This window comes from Pan troglodytes, chromosome 16 (genome assembly GCF_028858775.2).
Source record: "Pan troglodytes isolate AG18354 chromosome 16, NHGRI_mPanTro3-v2.0_pri, whole genome shotgun sequence".
Lineage (NCBI taxonomy): Eukaryota > Metazoa > Chordata > Mammalia > Primates > Hominidae > Pan > Pan troglodytes.
In genome coordinates, this window is record NC_072414.2 from 35202627 (window position 1) to 35219486 (window position 16860).

The window sequence follows — 16860 nt, forward strand, 5'->3', positions numbered from 1 at the left end:
TGTGTTTATATAGACTATTTCTAGAAAATTATTGCTTCCAGATAGAGACACTCAGTGCCTAGGCACAAGGCTTTTTTCTACATACCCTTTGTATCTTTGTGCCATGAACTTGTATTTATGTGTTAATATTTTTAAAGTAACAAAAACTTTTAGGGGAAAGAAAAGTCTGGCTGAAAGAACTATTTTCACCACAGAGAGCCCCTTACCTGGGAGAGCAATGGGGAGGTTGTGGGCTGGTCTCCCTTTGGGGAATGTGTTCTCCTTCTGGTTTTAGCAAAGAGAATCTTCTCTTTCCTGGTACAGTTCCCATGAGAGCTTCACAGAGATCCAGTCTCTGGCAGTATTTCAGTCGGGGCACCTGCTGAGGTACCGTTAGGAACTGTTAGGAACCGTGTTAGATACTGGTGGTACAGCAGTAAAGCAGATAGACGCGTCTCTGCCACCAAGGAGCTTCTATTCCAGCAGGGGGAGACAAACAATACTAAGTGCGTACACCATTAGCTATTTCTCTGTCAAGTGTGCCAAATGCTGTAAAAAAGAAGTTTGAGTGCTCTTGGACCCAGGTGTGGACGGTCAGGGTAGGCTTCTCTCAGAAGGTGATATTTAAGCTGAGAAACTGGGAGGATAAATAGGAGTTAGCTAGGTAATAGTGTGTCCGGAATTGGTGGGTACTTGGTCTCACTGACTTCAAGAATGAAGCCGCCGACCCTCGCAGTGAGTGTTACAGTTCTTAAAGGCCGCGTGTCCGGAGTTTGTTCCTTCTCATGTTCTGATGTGTTCGGAGTTTCTTCCTTCTAGTGGGTTCGTGGTCTCGCTGGCTCAGGAGTGAAGCTGCAGACCTTCGCGGTGAGTGTTACAGCTCTTAAGGGGGCGCGTCTGGAGTTATTCGTTCTTCCTGGTGGGTTCGTGGTTTCGGGGGCTTCAGCAGTGAAGCTGTACACCTTCGCTGTGAGTGTTACAGCTCATAAAGGCAGTGTGGACCCAAACAGTGAGCAGAAGCAAGAGTTACTGCAAACAGCTAAAGAACAAAGCTTCCACAACATAGAAGCAAACCCGAAGGGGTTGCCACTGCTGGCTAGGGCAGCCTGCTTTTATTCTCTTATCTGGCCCCACCCACATCCTGCTGATTTGTCCATTTTACAGAGAGCCGATTGGTCTGTTTTACAGAGAGCTGATTGGTCCGTTTTGACAGGGTGCTGATTGGTGCGTTTACAATCCCTGAGCTGGACACAAAAGTTCTCCAGGTACCCACTAGATTAGCTAGATACAGAGTGTTGATTGGTGTATTTACAAATCCTGAGCTAGACATAAAGGTTCTCCAAGTCCCCACCAGACTCAGGAGCGCAGCTGGCTTCACCCAGTGGATCCCGCACTGGGGCCGCAGGTGGAGCTGCCTGCCTGTCCCGCGCTGTGCGCCCGCTTTCCTCAGCCCTTTGACGTTCGATGGGACCGGGCGCCGTGGAGCAGAGGGCGGCGCTCCTTGGGGAGGCTCAGGCATGGCGGGCTGCAGGTCCCGAGCCCTGCCCCGCGGGGAGGCAGCTAAGGCCCGGGAAAAATCGAGAGCAGCACCGGTAGGCCGGCAGTGCTGAGGGACCCGGCGCACCCTCCGCAGCTGCTGGCCCGGGTGCTAAGCCCCTCACTGCCCGGGCCGGCAGGGCTGGCCAGCCGCTCCGAGTACGGGCCCGCCAAACCCACGCCCACCAGGAACTCTAGCTGGCCCGCAAGCGCCGCGCGCAGCCCCGGTTCCCGCCAGTGCCTTTCCCTCCACACCTCCCCGCAAGCTGAGGGAGCCGGCTCCGGCCTGGACCAGCCCAGAGAAAGGCTCCCACAGTGCAGCGGCGGGCTGAAGGGCTCCTCAAGCGCGGCCAGAATGGGCGCCGAGAACTAGGAGGCACCGAGAGCGAGCGAGGGCTGCCAGGGCTGCCAGCAAGCTGTCACCTCTCAACAGGACAAGGGTTGGCGTGAGAGGAGAGAAAACAGCACGTGCACAGGTGCTAAGGCAGGAGGCATCTGAAAGCAGGTCAGTGGGTCTGCATCAGAGAGAGAGAGATGGGGAGAGGTAAGGCAAGGGCTAAATCTTGCAGAGTTGAGCTGTGAATTTTGGATTTTATTCTCAGAGCAGTGAGAAGCCATTGAAATGATATTTGAAGCAAGGGAGTAACACAATCAGATTTGCATTTTTAAAATACTGGCTAATATGGGGGAAATGATTTAGAGGGGGCAAAAAGGGAAGAGAGATGACCAATAAGAGACTAGGGTAATGGCCCACGTGAAAGATGATGGTGGTCTACTCCGGGGGGTGTTAGTAAAGATAGACATAGGCCGGTCATGGTGGCTCACGCCTGTAATCCCAGCACTTTGGGAGGCCAAGACAGGCGGATCACCTGAGGTCAGGAGTTTGAGACCAGCCTGGCCAACATGGCGAAACCGCGTCTCTACTAAAAATACAAAAATTAGCTGGGCGTGGTGGCGGGCGCCTGTAATCGCAGCTACTCGGGATACCGAGGCAGGAGAATCGTTTGAACCTAGAAGGTGGAGGTTGCAGTGAGCCAAGATCATGCCACTGCACTCCAGCCTGGGCCACAGAGCAAGACTCCATCTCAAAAAAAAAAAAAAAAAAAAAAAAAGACGTGGACAGATTTGACGGAGATGTAGGAGGTTAAATGGATATGACGTGCTAATGGACAGGATATCAGGGTGGAGGGCAGAGAGGAAAAGATACTCAACATGACTCCCAGGTGCAAATAAGTTAATTTTGCTGGCACATTGCTTTACAAAGCACTTTCGCGTACATTATCTTGTATGATCTGAACCTCAATCTTGTAAACTGCATTAAGGGATCATGATTCCAATTTTACTGATGAGAAAATACGTTCAGAGAGTTAACATTTATTTTAGCGAATGTAAGATCAATTAATATACTGCCTCATTCCAGAAAGAATTTAAGACTAACAGTGAAATATGGTATTGCAGAAGAGCACATTAAAATGATGCAAATGATGAAAGAATAAAGATGGAACCCAAACAGAGCCAAGGAGGAGGCTAAAAGTGCATACTATAGCCTACCTATCCACATGTGTTCCACATACGAGAAACTTACCTCTAAGCTCCAGAAGGGAAGGTTTCCCAATATCTCACAGCTTATGGTAAAGCCTAGACTCAAACTGAGGTCTTCCAACTCATACCCCACATATGTGATTTCACATTAGCCTTAATCCTAGCCACCACTGAGAAGGTCTCTCTATTCAACCTTCTTTTAAAATCTTTCAAGAATTTCTGTGTCTAAATACAGCAGACTAGCTTGTTACCATCCTCTCTGTTGGGAACAATTAGAAAAGTTGAATGAAATATTTTAAATATCTCTTTGAAGGCATCAAGGCAGTGAGGACTTGAGGGATCAAGATCTTGGGGGAGAAGAGCAGAGAGTGAACTTGAAACTGGCTGCCACTCTTCTATCTGGGGCATTTGCCCATTCATAGTTGGCAGATAAGAGCCTGAGAATCTGGCAGTCTAGCAGGGTTTGAGTTTGAGGGTCATTAAGGATGAGGGGCCCCAATAAACACCCCAGGCTTTCTGTTGGGACTGCAGAAGGGCTATGCCCCAGGAGTTGAGTTAAGTAGGAAATAGACTAATCCTTATAAAAGGCTGAAGTTGGCTGGGTGCGGTGGCTCACACCTGTAATCCCAGTACTTTGGGAGGCTGAGGTGGGTAGATCACCTGAGGTTGGGAAACCTGACCAACATGGGGAAACCCTGTCTCTATGGAAAACAAACAAACAAACAAAAAACAACAACAACAAAAAAAACAAAATTAGCCGGGTGTGGTGGCACATGCCTGTAATCCCAGCTACTTGGGAGGCTGAGGCAGGAGAATGGCTTGAACCCGGGAGGCAGAGGTTGCAGTGAGCTGGAGATCGTGCCATTGCATTCCAGCCTGGGCAGCAAGAGCGAAACTCTGCTTCAAAAAAAAAAAAAAAAAAAAAAAAAAAAAAAAAAAAAAAAAAGCTGAAGCCTGGTTTTAAATAAATCTCCATTATGGCACTCTCCCACTATCCTAACTTCCTACCAGAAAGAACATTCTCTGGAGGATATTAGCATTATCCAGAGCCTAACATTATCTATGTTCACAGAGTTCTTTCTCACATTCCCACAAATTCATTCAGCATCCCAGCTCAGACCTTCTGCTAACACTTGCTATACCAGGCACGTGGCCTGCCTCCCCTCAGGAAGCTCCAGGCTCTCATGGAGTCTGAAGCCAAGCCTATCCTCTGGGGTTGGAGGAAAGCTGGGTATATCTGAGATCAGCACTCTGCAATCAAATTCTTTTTGTCTGTACTCCTGAAAAAGCAGCAGCCCCAAAACTGGCACCAAGTGGCTCCTGGATACTGGGAAGTCAGGTCTCAGGGACAGGTAGAGAAGTGGTACCAGCTGCTCATTGGTTGGTTGGCTGCTGGTCAGTGGGCAAGTGGTGAGGAAGAAAAACTGAACAGTGGGCCTTGGAGGGCCAGGGACTAAAGGAGGAGCGAGCTCTGGGAAACAAAGTGTAGCTCTTGTTGCTGCCTGCCCTTTCCACACAGCCAGCTCCCACCTCTCCAGTTATTCACCAGGTTGGGGTGAATGAGAGCTTCTGACACTTCCTTGAACTTCAGGCTAACTTATGACACTAACAAAGACACCTTTAGGACCCAAGGGCAGACCTATGGGAGTACTGGGCAGTGTGGCATGGGGGGAATTTGGAATCAGACAGACTTTGCTGTGTGGTCTTCAACAAATTACTCAATTTCTCTGAACTAGATAAAGTCCTTTTGTCTCATGATTGTCCTTTGAATGCAAGCAAAGCCTAAACTAGTGTTGGTCAACTTAAAAAAACAAGAGTATGAAGGAGCTCGTAGATTGATGGGGAAAAGGAGAGCCAGGACTAGGAGAAGGATGGACTCCAGGGCAGCTCGAGTGACTAGGCAGCAGGAACAGAGGCTGGTCTGTCTCTGGGTCTCTGCTGCCAAGATGGATGGACTCCAAGTTTCTCCCTTCTCTAACCCACTTCACTCTGCAGTCAAAGTCCTGGGAGAAGTGTCTGATTGTCCCAGCATAAGTCACATGCCCACCTCTTGGCCATGGGCGGGCAGGGCTTCTTCACTGGCAGATCGACCAAGGCTACACACAATAAGGAAAAAGAAATTTCTTCAAAAACCCTTTTTGCCTGGAGCTGAGCTGAGCGTTGTCAGAAGAAAATTATACTGAGTTCCACTGGGGTTGGGGGATGAGGGGTTGTGAGGTTGTCCATTGGGAATGGGTTGGGGAGAACCTTATTTGCCCTGTTTATTGGTCTATTCCCTACACCTAGAACACTCAGCACATTAGGAACTCAAAAAATGTTAAACAAACGGATGAAAGACAACCTTTGCATTTAAGGAAGGCCTTTGCGCTCAAAGAAGTGACTCTGATGGGAATTGCAAGCTCCTATGGCAGACAAGGGTGGAGAACTATTTGTCCTTTAAGTGCTTCTTAAGTCACATGAAGTCTGCTCAGCTCTGCAAAGTGGAATTGGCCCTGAGCACTGACACTGCAGGAAGTGATTGTGATCCAAGACTTAGAGGAGGCAGATGCCTGAAGATGATTGTGACCCAAATTCCTTAGACTGCGGCCTGAAGCTCTTCACCCCCTGGCTCTTGCCTCATTTCTTTCCTGCTTCTTGCTCCCTCCCATTCTGACCTCTGGCCATCTGAATGACTTGCAGTTCCTGGCTGCTTTATTCCACTCCCTCTCCTTCCGATTCCTAGTCTTTGACCAACCACTAGCTTTTAGGGCTCCACTTAAATACCACTTCCTCCAGGAAGCCTTCCTTGAACCAATATCCCAAGGCTGGACTAGTTGGCCCTCCTTGTGCTCCCACAACACCCTGGGTTTACCCCAATGGTGGATCTCACCGCTCTGTGTTATAACCTCCTGTTTATTTTTCATTCTTCACATCCTTAGACTTGAGCTCCTTGAGTGCAGGCCCTGGTCCTTCTTGTGTCCTTAGGGCCTACCTGGCTCAGGGCCTGGCCCCTAGCAGAAACTCAGTAAATTTTTGTTGAATGAAAGAATTAATGAATGTGGTGTTAAAATCAGGACTCATTAAAGAGTCCTAGGGTGCAGTTCCTGAAATCTTCCATGTGCTTCAGAGGTCATTGTGTCTATAAGATGTTTCTCTCTCTGGTGTTTTCCTTAAACTATTTCTCATGATTGTCAGGTAATAATTATAAGATGAAATAATTTTAAGTTACTTCCAGCTCCCTGCCAGTAGCTCCTGGTTCTCAGCCCACTGTCTCACAGGACTATTTCCCTACTTTCCCTAATTCTTACCACATGCCCTTCTATCCCACTGATTAACTACACATACCTTTGGTTTATACATACTGGAAGGCTTCATCTTCTTTATTTACTGTGTGTGTATTTGATAGGACAGCTGTCTCAGTCATGTAGTCAGTACTGAGAGAGCAAGTGCATCATGCCTTTCTTTGTGCAGAACTTTGTGCAGTGCCACAAGAGGAGATAATGATCAGAATTTTTTTGTGTTCAGTAGGACCCAGAAAGCGTGGAGTTTGCATGACCATAAACACAGGCTGCAACTAATAGAAAACTCTGAGAGTATTCCATTTCCCACTCAAAGTCTACCTCATTGTGTTATTCAGCCAGCTTTATCTCCCCAGCCAACCCAAGGCCATCCAGGACCACAGTGCGTCAGTGAGTTTTGAGTGAATAGGCTGGTACTGTTAGGACTGAGGGACCTCTTAGATGTGATATGGGAAAGGATTCAAAGGAGGGCCAAGGGTGAAAGGTCTCCCAGACTTTTTTTTCCCCCCCAAGACACAAAGATGGTAGGTAGTAAGTAGAAACACCTGTGAGTTTTTGTTTTTTCTAGCTGGATCATGGCTGATACACCACCTGTGAGTATCTCACTTATTTGTGGACGTGTTCATTGTCTATCTCCCCTGCCTCCACTAGAAATGTAAGCTCCATGAGGGCAGGGACTTTGCTTTTTTTACTTTGTACCCCTACACTCAGAACCACTTCTGGCATATGCTAGGCACTCAATAAATACTTTTTTGAATGAATGGAGACTGCAGCATCCAAGGAACAGATAGGAAAGTGATGACTACATGAGGCAAAGGAGAGCAAGGTCTGAAGTTTATTCATACTAGGGAATTAGCTTTTGCAACAACAAAACAACAGTGAGCTGTTCAGCCTGCCTTTTTCTTTCCTGGATATCTGGGGCGGGGGGCAGTTAAGTCATGGCCAAGTCCTACCAGTATCCTCTGACCTCTGTGCCAAATCACACTTCTGGATAGAAGACTGTGGAATCCTGGAATCTCTGGATGGGACTCAGTGGAATCCCTGGGCCCTGAAAAGAGTCCAGGGGAGCTGTGCAAATGGTCCAGGGAAATATCCATCCATAGACATTTCCTACCTGTTCTCTGGATGCTGGAGTCTCCTATTCATTCATTCAAAAAATATTTATTGAGTGCCTAGCATATGCCAGAAATGGTTCTGAGTATAGGGGTAGTAAACAAAGCAAAGTCTTTGCCCTCATGGAGCTTAAATTTCTAGTGGAGTCAGGGGAGACAGAAAATGAACACGTCATCCCCTCTGCGGCTCTTGCTGGAGCCCTGTGAAGCCTCTGTTGTGGTGGGGAATGGCGCAGCTTGCATTTGAACTTGCTCCTTTTCCTGAAGCTTGAAATTCACACATCTGGCGCGTTGTTCCAGAATTTATAATGCAAAGTCTACATAAACATTCCTGTAACCCTTAATGTCCTTAAACTTGTTGCTTCTCATATTAGCTTGGATCTGCCTTTGTCCACTCTTGAAGGGGACGGTCTCCAGAATGATGCTCGCTCGGTGTTGGGGTTTGAGGACTCCAAGGCTGCAACAGAGAATGGAGCATGTCAGAAAACCAAAAGCATGATAATGACCCTGGAGCCCTTTTCCACCCAGCTTCCTGAGTGGGAGGGAGTGCTTCCACTTTCCCTTCCCCGGTGTTGTGGAGTCTGGCTCAGGAACCCATGTCCAGGAAGGATAGTGCTAATCTCAGGGGGGAAAAACAGGAGAAGGCTGAGCACTTGCAGCACTTACAAGACTTTCTGCTGTTTCTTGAAGAGGCCACTTCCTTCCACAGTCAGCACACAGTCCTCAACCTGCTCCGAGAGGGGGTTTGAAAATATCACCTGTATGGAGAGTGGCTGGTTCACAACGGCTGCTCCTAGAACCTAAACAGACCAGGAGGGGAAGGAGAATTAGTTCTCATTCCCCAACTCACCAGATATTTACGAAGGGCACCGTTCTGTAAGGTGGCAGGATATGCCACCTCCAAATATGCCACTTTGGCATAAGAATTCTTTGAGCCGAAGACAATTGAGAAGAAGCAGATATAAGAAAAGCTCTCTAGTTTCCCTTTATTTGCCTAAAAGCAGGACATAAATTTACAAAGGTGTCCCCCCTCCCCTCTCTACCAGGAAGGACAAAGGCTGATCACCAGAGATGCCTTCAGACCTTTATGAGCCTGGAGAGGGCACCAGAGGAATCTACACAACAAACTTTCTAAGTTTTATCTACCATGAGTTTCCCATGTATTTGCCTTCCCAAAATTTGCCATCCCTTGAGACTCAAGGTCCTTTCCCTTTCTCTTGTCACTTCTCTAAAAACATATTGCTTCTTTGCTAAGATGCCACAAAAGCCCAAGTTCTAGCCAAACCTTCATGTTTCCCCACTGGAAGGGGCTCCATGGGCTTACTTAACAGGGTCTAGGAGGCTGGTTGACTTTGGGGAGACAGCACGGGAAGGAAGGGAGCCCTTAAAATCTTCCCACTTGGAAGACCGCAGAATGTCAGAGCAGGCGGGGTCCTCAGAGGCCATCTAGCCTAATCCCCTCTCTAACAGTTCAAGAAACAGGCCCAAGGCCCTGTCCAAGGATACACAGCCAAAAAATGGCAAATCAAGTCTGAACTGACTTTCAGACAGGGCTCTCCCCCGACCAGAGACCTTCCCATCTGTGCTCACTTTCCTTATGTTGACCCATGGGGAAGGCCAACAGCAGGAGGGGCACAAGAGGGGGGTCTCTCCTATTGTCCATGGCACCTGCTCAAGGACCCATCCATAGGGCCTCTAGTGAGTGGTGCAAGAGGATGAAGACCTCTCAGACAAACTTCTCCCTCCTGGAGCACCAGAAGAGGCAAAGGAAGGAGGGGATGCTCTCCTAAGCAGGCCCAGGCTGCCCTCTCACAGGGCTTCACCCCCTCCCCGCCAGATCCAAGGAGCCCCACAAGCCATTTGCAGGACTCCTGCCTACATTAATCGTGATGCTTGGATAAGATAAGGTGATGATCTTGTTCACCAGGATTTTCTCAGGACTGCTTTTCTCTTCACCCAGGGCACTGATGCGGATCAGCTTGTCTGTTGACAGGTACTGGCTGTACTGGGAATAGGAGATTTTGCAGGGGTAGGTCTTTGCTAAAGAAAGAACACAAGGATGGGGTGAGAGTAGCTGAGAAAATCAGCCGTACCTGGGTTGGACCTGGGTCTCTCTTCCACAGAGAAGAGAAAGTCAACAAGTACCAAGTCCCAGGGAAGCAGGTGGCAGCTTTTTAGATGAGGAAATGAGCTGAAAAGAGCCAAAATGGCTGCCCAAGGCCATTCTCCTAGGAAATGGGAGAGCTGAGGCTCCAACGAAGGTCTCAGAGACTCCAAATCTCAGGCTTTTTCTGCAAAACCAGCTACTTTTGTTGTGGTAGGAAAGGAGGAGGAAGAGAAAGGAGGGAGAGAGAAGGAGATACAAGGAAGGAAGGAAGAGAGGGAGGGAGGGAAGGAGGGAAGGAAGGAAGGAAGGAAGGAAGGAAGGAAGGAAGGAAGGAAGGAAGGAAGGGGGAAGGAGAAGAGGGAAGGAGGGGAATCGTGCCAGAGGGGACAGTAGAAATGATGGTGTCTCAGGGGTCTGCCCCCAGAACCCTGTTGGCTGGCTTGACCCCACTGACATTGCCAAAACCAACTCTGCGTACACAAACTGTGCACATGCGTACCTTCTTTAGGAGAGAGTGTGATGAATGCTGTGTCCTGCCAGAATGGGGACAGGGGGCTGCCATCGTGCAGCAGAGACTGGGCACTCAGGTTCACTTTGAGGTCCTTGAACTGGGAGGACATGTTGAGGGCCAGCAGGACAAAGCATATATCCTGGCCCATGTTGGGCGGGTCGAGCAGCTTGAATTTCAGGGAGACTTGCACCACATCACTGGGTCGAAGGGAAGGTGTATGCAGGCTCCGAGGGCTGTCCTGGCTCAGTGATGTGGGCCCAGAAGGTTGCAACTCTGCTCCTCTTTGGGAGCCATGGAAGCTTCTAGCCTTCAGCTTCTGCAGAGCCTTCAGAAACACCTGCCTCTCCTGGAGGGATCCTGAAGTGGGGGAGAGCACAGCACCAGCTGTGAGTCAGGCTGACCGGGGTAGACCGAGGCTGAGCGCCATCCCCCACCCAATATCTCCACCAACAACTTCAGGCCTTCACTCCCAGTAACAAGCACTCCCTCCACTCCTCATGTGCTTTCCCAGGCAGGCTCTGCTGGCCACTTCACACCCTTCCTCCTGTATCAACCACAAGCAAGGTGTATTACCATTAGCATTCTTCTTCTTCTTCCATACACAGATAAAGAAAAGGAGGCTAATGGAAGTCATGTCACCTGCCCAAGTCACACAACTAGTAAGGAGCAGATCCCAGATGGGAAGCAAACCTGCCCAACTCTAAAACCTGTGCCTGTGACCGCTCAACTCTATCCTGATCTCCTCAAGGGAAAGACGAAGGCCCACAAATGCAGAGAAATAAACCTCTTAAAGACAGCAGGGCATGGTGTGATGTCCTGTTCCAGAGCCAGATTATTGGTCAGGGATAGACTAATTCCTGGAAACTAAGGGAAAGGAGAAGCACAGTAAATAAGTAAATACATATGAGAGGAGGTCTAGGCGTGCAGAGTTCCCAGGGTGGCTCCAGCTTCCCTGCTCTATCCTGGGGGTCCCTGTGGGCCGCATGTGCAGGAATACTTGCCCACGCCTCATAATTCCAGAAGCTGCCTTTGTTGAGTACTTACTATCCCCAGGGACCAGCTCTACCCCTTCAATGCATTTGCCACAACTTCCTGAGGCAGAGGCCACTTTTATCCCCTTGCTCTGGGGTTCATTCTAAGGCCAGTTCCAGACAAAAGAGAATCTGGAGACATTTGCTTCAGTAAGAGTGGGCCCACAGGCTGAGGGCAGTGGCTCACACCTGTAATCCCACCACTTTGGGAGGCCAAGGAGGGTGGATCACTTGAGGTCTGGAGTTCGAGACCAGCCTGACCAACATGGTGAAACCCTGTTTCTACTAAAAATACAAAAAATTTAGCCAGGCATGGTGGCAGGCACCTATAATCCCAGCTACTTGGGAGGCTGAGACAGGAGAATTGCTTGAACCCAGGAAGCAGAGGTTGCAGTGAGCGGAGATCATGCTGTTGCCCTCCAGCCTAGGTGACAGAGCAAGACTCTGTCTCAAAAAAAAAAAAAAAAAAGAGTGGGCCCAGGAAGATGGGAATCTGATTTAGCGCATCTGCGGTCTGTGCAACCCCAGACCCTGTCAGGCTGGGTGGGAGAAGACTGAATACTGCTGGCCTGAGGAGCACCTAAGCAGGACACTCAGGCCCACTCGGGTATGGCTCCAATCCCCCTGAGTCCACAGGGGACCCCGTGGGCCTCTCTAGCAAATGCCGTCAAAGCCCTGCCCATATTCCCTTGGCACTTGCCATTTCAGTGTCCACAGGCCCTACTTTTTAAATTGCAGCCCCTGCAACTCTGTCTGAGGTTTTCTCTGCTACCAGAGCAGACTCAGCTCATGCATGGGGCAGGCCAGAAGTGCTAAAGAATTTACATCCCCCAGGAACAGCCCTCAACTCATGACCAACAGGAGTTGATGGATAAACACCCTAGCCCCTGTGACTCTCTGGTGTGATAAATCGGCAGTGTTGTTCTACACTTCACACTGAATCAGTGATAGGGTTGCCAGATTTAGCAAACAAAAATACAAGGCAATTTAATTTGAATTTCAAATAAACAACAAATAATTTGGGACAGCCTTTTTTTTTTTGTTTAGAAATGAGGTCTCACTCTATTGCCTAGGCTGGAGTGCACTGTTGCCATCATAGTTCACTGCAGCCTCAAATTCTGAGGCTAAATTGATCCTCCCATCTCAGCCTCCCAAAGTGTTGGGATTGCAGGTGTGAGCTTACAGCTCCTGGCCTGGGATAAATTTATGCTAAAGCATTATTTGTCCTTTATTTTCTCTGACAACCCCACTTCCAGAGCTCCCGGCCAGCTGTCACTGTGCTAACAGGCTTGAAAATGTACTCTTACATCCACTTCCTTCCCTTCCCTGTCTCCCTCACTCTGCTCCAGGATTTCCAGGATAGCCTAAAAAATAAACCACTTGTATTTGAATGCTTGCCTCAGGATCCATTTCTGGGGCAGCCCAGCCAAGATGAGGCCGGAGGCCCCAGGGAGTGGGTGGTGATGGCACTGCCGGGCTGTGTTCAACACTTGCCCCCTACTGCGAATCCCCTTCCCAGGTGGGGAATTCTGGAGCCTCCCTGCGTCTGTCCCCGAGGCCCACGTAGACGGACCACAGACACCCACTCACCAGCACTCCCAGCAACTGCTCAGCCCTCCCCACCGCCCTTCAGCCACCCTGCCTTGCACCTGCTCAGATCCTCCCCAGCCAGATCCCAGCTCTGGCCCTCGCCCTGCCTCTGGCCCTCATGGACTGGATATTTTTGCCTGGCTCCCTGGTAATTGAACCTAGTGGCTGGCGCTTCTCAATGTCCAGGCATTCATCTACAGCTAACTAACACAGCCTCCCCTGTGACCCTGCTGCCAGGGCTGTCACCTCAGAGTCAGCCTCTGGCCGTGCCGGTCCCACAGGGAGGAGGGGTGGGAGTGAACATCTGGGCTCACTTCAGCCTGTCCTCCAAAGACTCAGTGAAACACAGTGAATTAAATAATACCCTAAATAAAATAAATGAATGGCAGAGTGTTTACTAAATTCCCTGCCGTCTTCAGTGGGAGGCTGATTTTAGGGGGAAGCAGGGGTGAAGGATTCATATTCTGTTTGGGCTCCACGGTCCATGTCAGCGCCTTGTGGCGGGAGCTCGCTGGCCTGCAGGATGTGGGGTGGGGGTGTCATGAGGAAGTGAGGCTGTGAGGCCACCCCAACTGGGGCCTCAAAACTGAACAGCTGAGGAGACAGTGGGGCTGGGTCCTGCGTCGCAGATGCTCTCTGGCTCCCTGGGGTAGGGGAAGGTTCCTGCAGGGCTGGGGCTCTGAGTAGGGCTGGCTTACTTACTTACCTTCTTCATACTTGTAGTTCTCTGTGATGTCATCCCGCTCGTCACTCTGGATGCTCTTTGTGCTGATAAAATTGCCAACAGAACTCGTGTCCTGGTGAAGCTTCTGCTCCTTCCCTCCCTGAACGAGCCAGGACATGCAGTCAGCATTCACCATCGAAAACACAAAGGGCGTGTCATAGTTCAGGTCCACTTCTCCTTCTTTGATGGCTCTGACAGAGGCAGGGCCACAGCAGTAGATGCCTGAAGGAGAACAGGGGAGCCTCGGTGGGCTGTTTGTTGCAGGGCTGGGCAGGGGTGGGGTGCTTTCCACGGGAGCGGGGCCTGCCTTTCTTCTGGAGAGCCTCACCGTTGCTCATCTCCTGAGGTGTGGCGTCCAGCACCTGCCAGCCTCCATATCCAGGGGGCAGATCCTTCCGGGCCATCCAGCACTCATTCCAGACATGGAAGTTCCTGTGTCAAACAGAGCCAAGGGAGACGTTGTACTGCTTGGTCTTTCTAGAACAAGGCAAGGGAGGGATGAGCAAATGAACTGTTGGATAGAAAGACAGACTTAGCACACACAGGGCTTAAAACCTCTGTGGATAGCCAGGCACGATGGCTCATGCCAGTAATCTTAGTACTTTGGGAGTCTGAGGTGAGAGGACTGCTTGAGCTCAGGAGTTCAAGATTAACCTGGGCAAAAAAGGAAGATCTTGTCTCAAAAAAAAAAAAAAATTAACTAGGCATCATGGCACATGCCTATAGTCCCACCTACTTGGGAGGCTGAGGTGGAGGATCACTTGAGCCTGGGAGATCAAGGCTTCACCTTGATCATACCACTGTGCTCCAGCCTGGGCAGCAAAGCCAGACCCTGTCTCAAAAAAATAATTAATTAGTGACAGGTCTTCCTCTTGTGGACCTCTCTTTGCCTCCCAGAAAAGAGTTTCCCTCTGCAGACTCAGCTTGTGAACAGAAAGTGAAGGCTTCCAGAGTCTACTGAAGTTAAAAATCCTTCACTGTCTCATGAAACAGTCTTTGTGGCCCCTTTGTGTGTGTTGCTGACTCACAGAGGCACTCGTGGTCTTTGTATTCGGAGGTAAGGCCGTCCTGTGGTCAGAACTGTTGGGACTCAGGAAACAATACTCCAAAATGAAGGTCTCAGAAGCAGAAGTGTTTTTTTGGAACTTTTCCTGTCTTCCTGTCTTCCTGTCTCTCAGTCTCATTTACCCCCATGGCTAGGCATAGAAATTAAAATCTCGCCTCCCCAAGGTGGGAAGGTCGGTCATGGAAACCAGAACCCCTTTTCCCCAAAGGCAGTCTTAAAACCTAAAAATATTACCCTAGCTTTCCTTCTGCCTTTTTGTATAAAAACTGGCCATAAAAAATTTGTCTGACCTACCTTGACTGTAGGTCAAAAACCCTCATTCTAGAAAGGGTTCTGCCCTATATTGGGAAGGAAGGAACCCATGCTCAGAGAGGCCAAGCAGAATGTAGACAGACAGGGCTGGGTTTCCCCACTCAGTCTATTAGCATTAGGTCATACCATTTGTCCAAGCATATTTCTACATGGCTGTCCATACTCTGTTAGACTAAGCATAAAAATGGACAATTTCCCCTGTATCTTTGGGTCTTCATTCTGAAGGCTTCTGTGTATACGTTAATTAATGTGTATGCCTTTTCTCCTATTGATCTGATTTTGTGAGTTGATTTTTTTTTTTTTAAACAAACCTTCAAAGGGCAGTGGGGAAATTTTCTCCAGGCCCCATAGAGCCAGGAGGTTCTGTGATGGAGGTGACAAAGATGAAAACCTCAACCCAGGGCAGAACACTCTTATGATATGAGACTTCTAAACCCCAAATGGGCTTTGTTCAGATGTCTCCCAGCTGAAGATTGGCAAGAGGTGTGGGGACAGCCTTGGTGGGGGGGTGGGTGGGGGAGGGTGAGGGGGTGTGGAGGAGGTGAAGGGGAGGGACCAGGCTCATGGACCTCGTCCTGCCCTTCCTCCTGCCATGGGGCTTGGCTCTGATGTGTGGCCCTAGAAATAGGTTGAGAGGTTGTTTCTCACCAGATAGTATCCTTCTTCTTATTCCCCAAAATCCTGCCTGTGTTGTCGTAATACTCATCTATGATCAGGTTTCCATCTGTATCGTGGCCAGAGTCGAAGTTGGTGATCACACGGGTAGGGATCCCCAGACACCTCATCACTGCAAAAAGGGCGGAAAAAAATCACCTGTGAGCTGTAGATTCCGGACCCGTGTATTCCTGGACTTTGGGGCCTGGACCTGGGGAAATCTTCCATTTGCCATCTGCAGGAACATGCTGAAGCTGTCTGGAACACTGGAATAGTGATATTTCCAACTTCCTTCCCCACTTCTGGAGCTCATGGGAGAGATTCTAGGCAAAGGTCGGGATGCTGACTGCTCAGACAAGCACTGCCTGAGCCAGTAAAGTCTAGCAAGCTGTGAGCTCTGCTTACGCCAGGAGGGTGGGACTGGCAAGCCTTTCCTTTGGCAAAACTCAGAGGCCTGACTCAACTGCATTTCTCTTCTGGCCCTAAATCTCCATCTTCAAGCCAAAGCTGGAATTCCATTCCTTTCTGTGGTTAGGATTATTGCTTCAGACCGTCAGATTCTCAAGCAAAATATTCTGTGGCTTGGATTCCCCCTTTTCCCTGGGTATATGATCTTGGAAGCCTCTCTAGAAAAGCATCACAGATTAAGCCAAGAGGAAAGAAAACCATGTAACAAGAGCTTAGAAAAGTGAGAGTTTCTACCTGGTAGAGAAATTCTTGAAAGAAGGTAGAGTGTTGTCTTTATTCCTGGGGGCCACGCATTCTGTTTGCCAGCCAACTTCCTTTCTTTATCCTCTGCTGTATTTCCATTCTGTGCTTTCTATTTTTTTCGAAGTCAAAAAAATCGCACTCCAGTCTCCTCCTCCTCCCGGGTTCAAGCGATTCTCCTGCCTCAGCCCCCTGAGTAGCTGGGATTACAGGCGCACAATACCACACCCGGCTAATTTTTTTTTTGTATTTTTAGTAGAGACGGGGTTTCACCATGTTGGCCAGGCTGGTCTCGAACTCCTGACCTCAAGTGATCCGCCTGCCTTGGCCTCCCAAAGTGCTGGGATTACAGGCGTGAGCCACCGTGCCCGGCCTCTGTGCTCTTTTAAGTACAGGAAAATCCGACCATGAAATGCTCTGGGGATCCCTGTCCCTTCATGTCCAGCAATGACAGTCCACTCAATCTAATAATGACAATAATAGTATCTACCAGCTGGGCATAGTGCTAAATGCTTCACACATAGTATCCTTAAGACAACTCTATCTGATGGCTACTATTATTATCTCCATTTTGAAGACAAAGAATCAGAGGCTAAGAAAGTTTGCTACCTTGACGAAGGTCACACAGCTAGTAAGAGGCAGAGCTACCACTAAAATCCTGGTTTCACTGCTAAGCTTGCAATCAATACTGAGTCCAGCTTTTGGTAGTA

At 49.2% G+C, this 16860-nt stretch overlaps 2 protein-coding genes across 6 annotated transcripts in view; both read right to left on the reverse strand.

Annotated features, from left to right (window-relative positions):
- The window catches only part of EPB42 (erythrocyte membrane protein band 4.2), a 29292-nt gene extending 27874 nt beyond the window's left edge, over positions 1-1418 (reverse strand). The window contains exon 1 of one of the 5 annotated variants that reach the window (XM_063794834.1): positions 207-1418. The gene's annotated coding sequence lies outside the window, so the exon portion shown is untranslated. The remainder of the gene's footprint in view (positions 1-206) is intronic. The other 4 variants (XM_063794836.1, XM_063794837.1, XM_063794835.1 and 1 more) reach the window with 4 other exon arrangements.
- A 6062-nt stretch (positions 1419-7480) lies between these two features.
- Positions 7481-16860, reverse strand: part of TGM5 (transglutaminase 5) — a 28020-nt gene continuing 18640 nt past the window's right edge. The window contains exons 6-12 of the mRNA XM_054667454.1: positions 15437-15575; positions 13739-13842; positions 13393-13632; positions 10054-10422; positions 9327-9487; positions 8114-8247; positions 7481-7904 (exon numbers count right to left, since the gene is read on the reverse strand). Coding sequence (XP_054523429.1) covers positions 7751-7904; positions 8114-8247; positions 9327-9487; positions 10054-10422; positions 13393-13632; positions 13739-13842; positions 15437-15575 — 1301 coding nt within the window. The 3' untranslated portion in view covers positions 7481-7750. The remainder of the gene's footprint in view (positions 7905-8113; positions 8248-9326; positions 9488-10053; positions 10423-13392; positions 13633-13738; positions 13843-15436; positions 15576-16860) is intronic.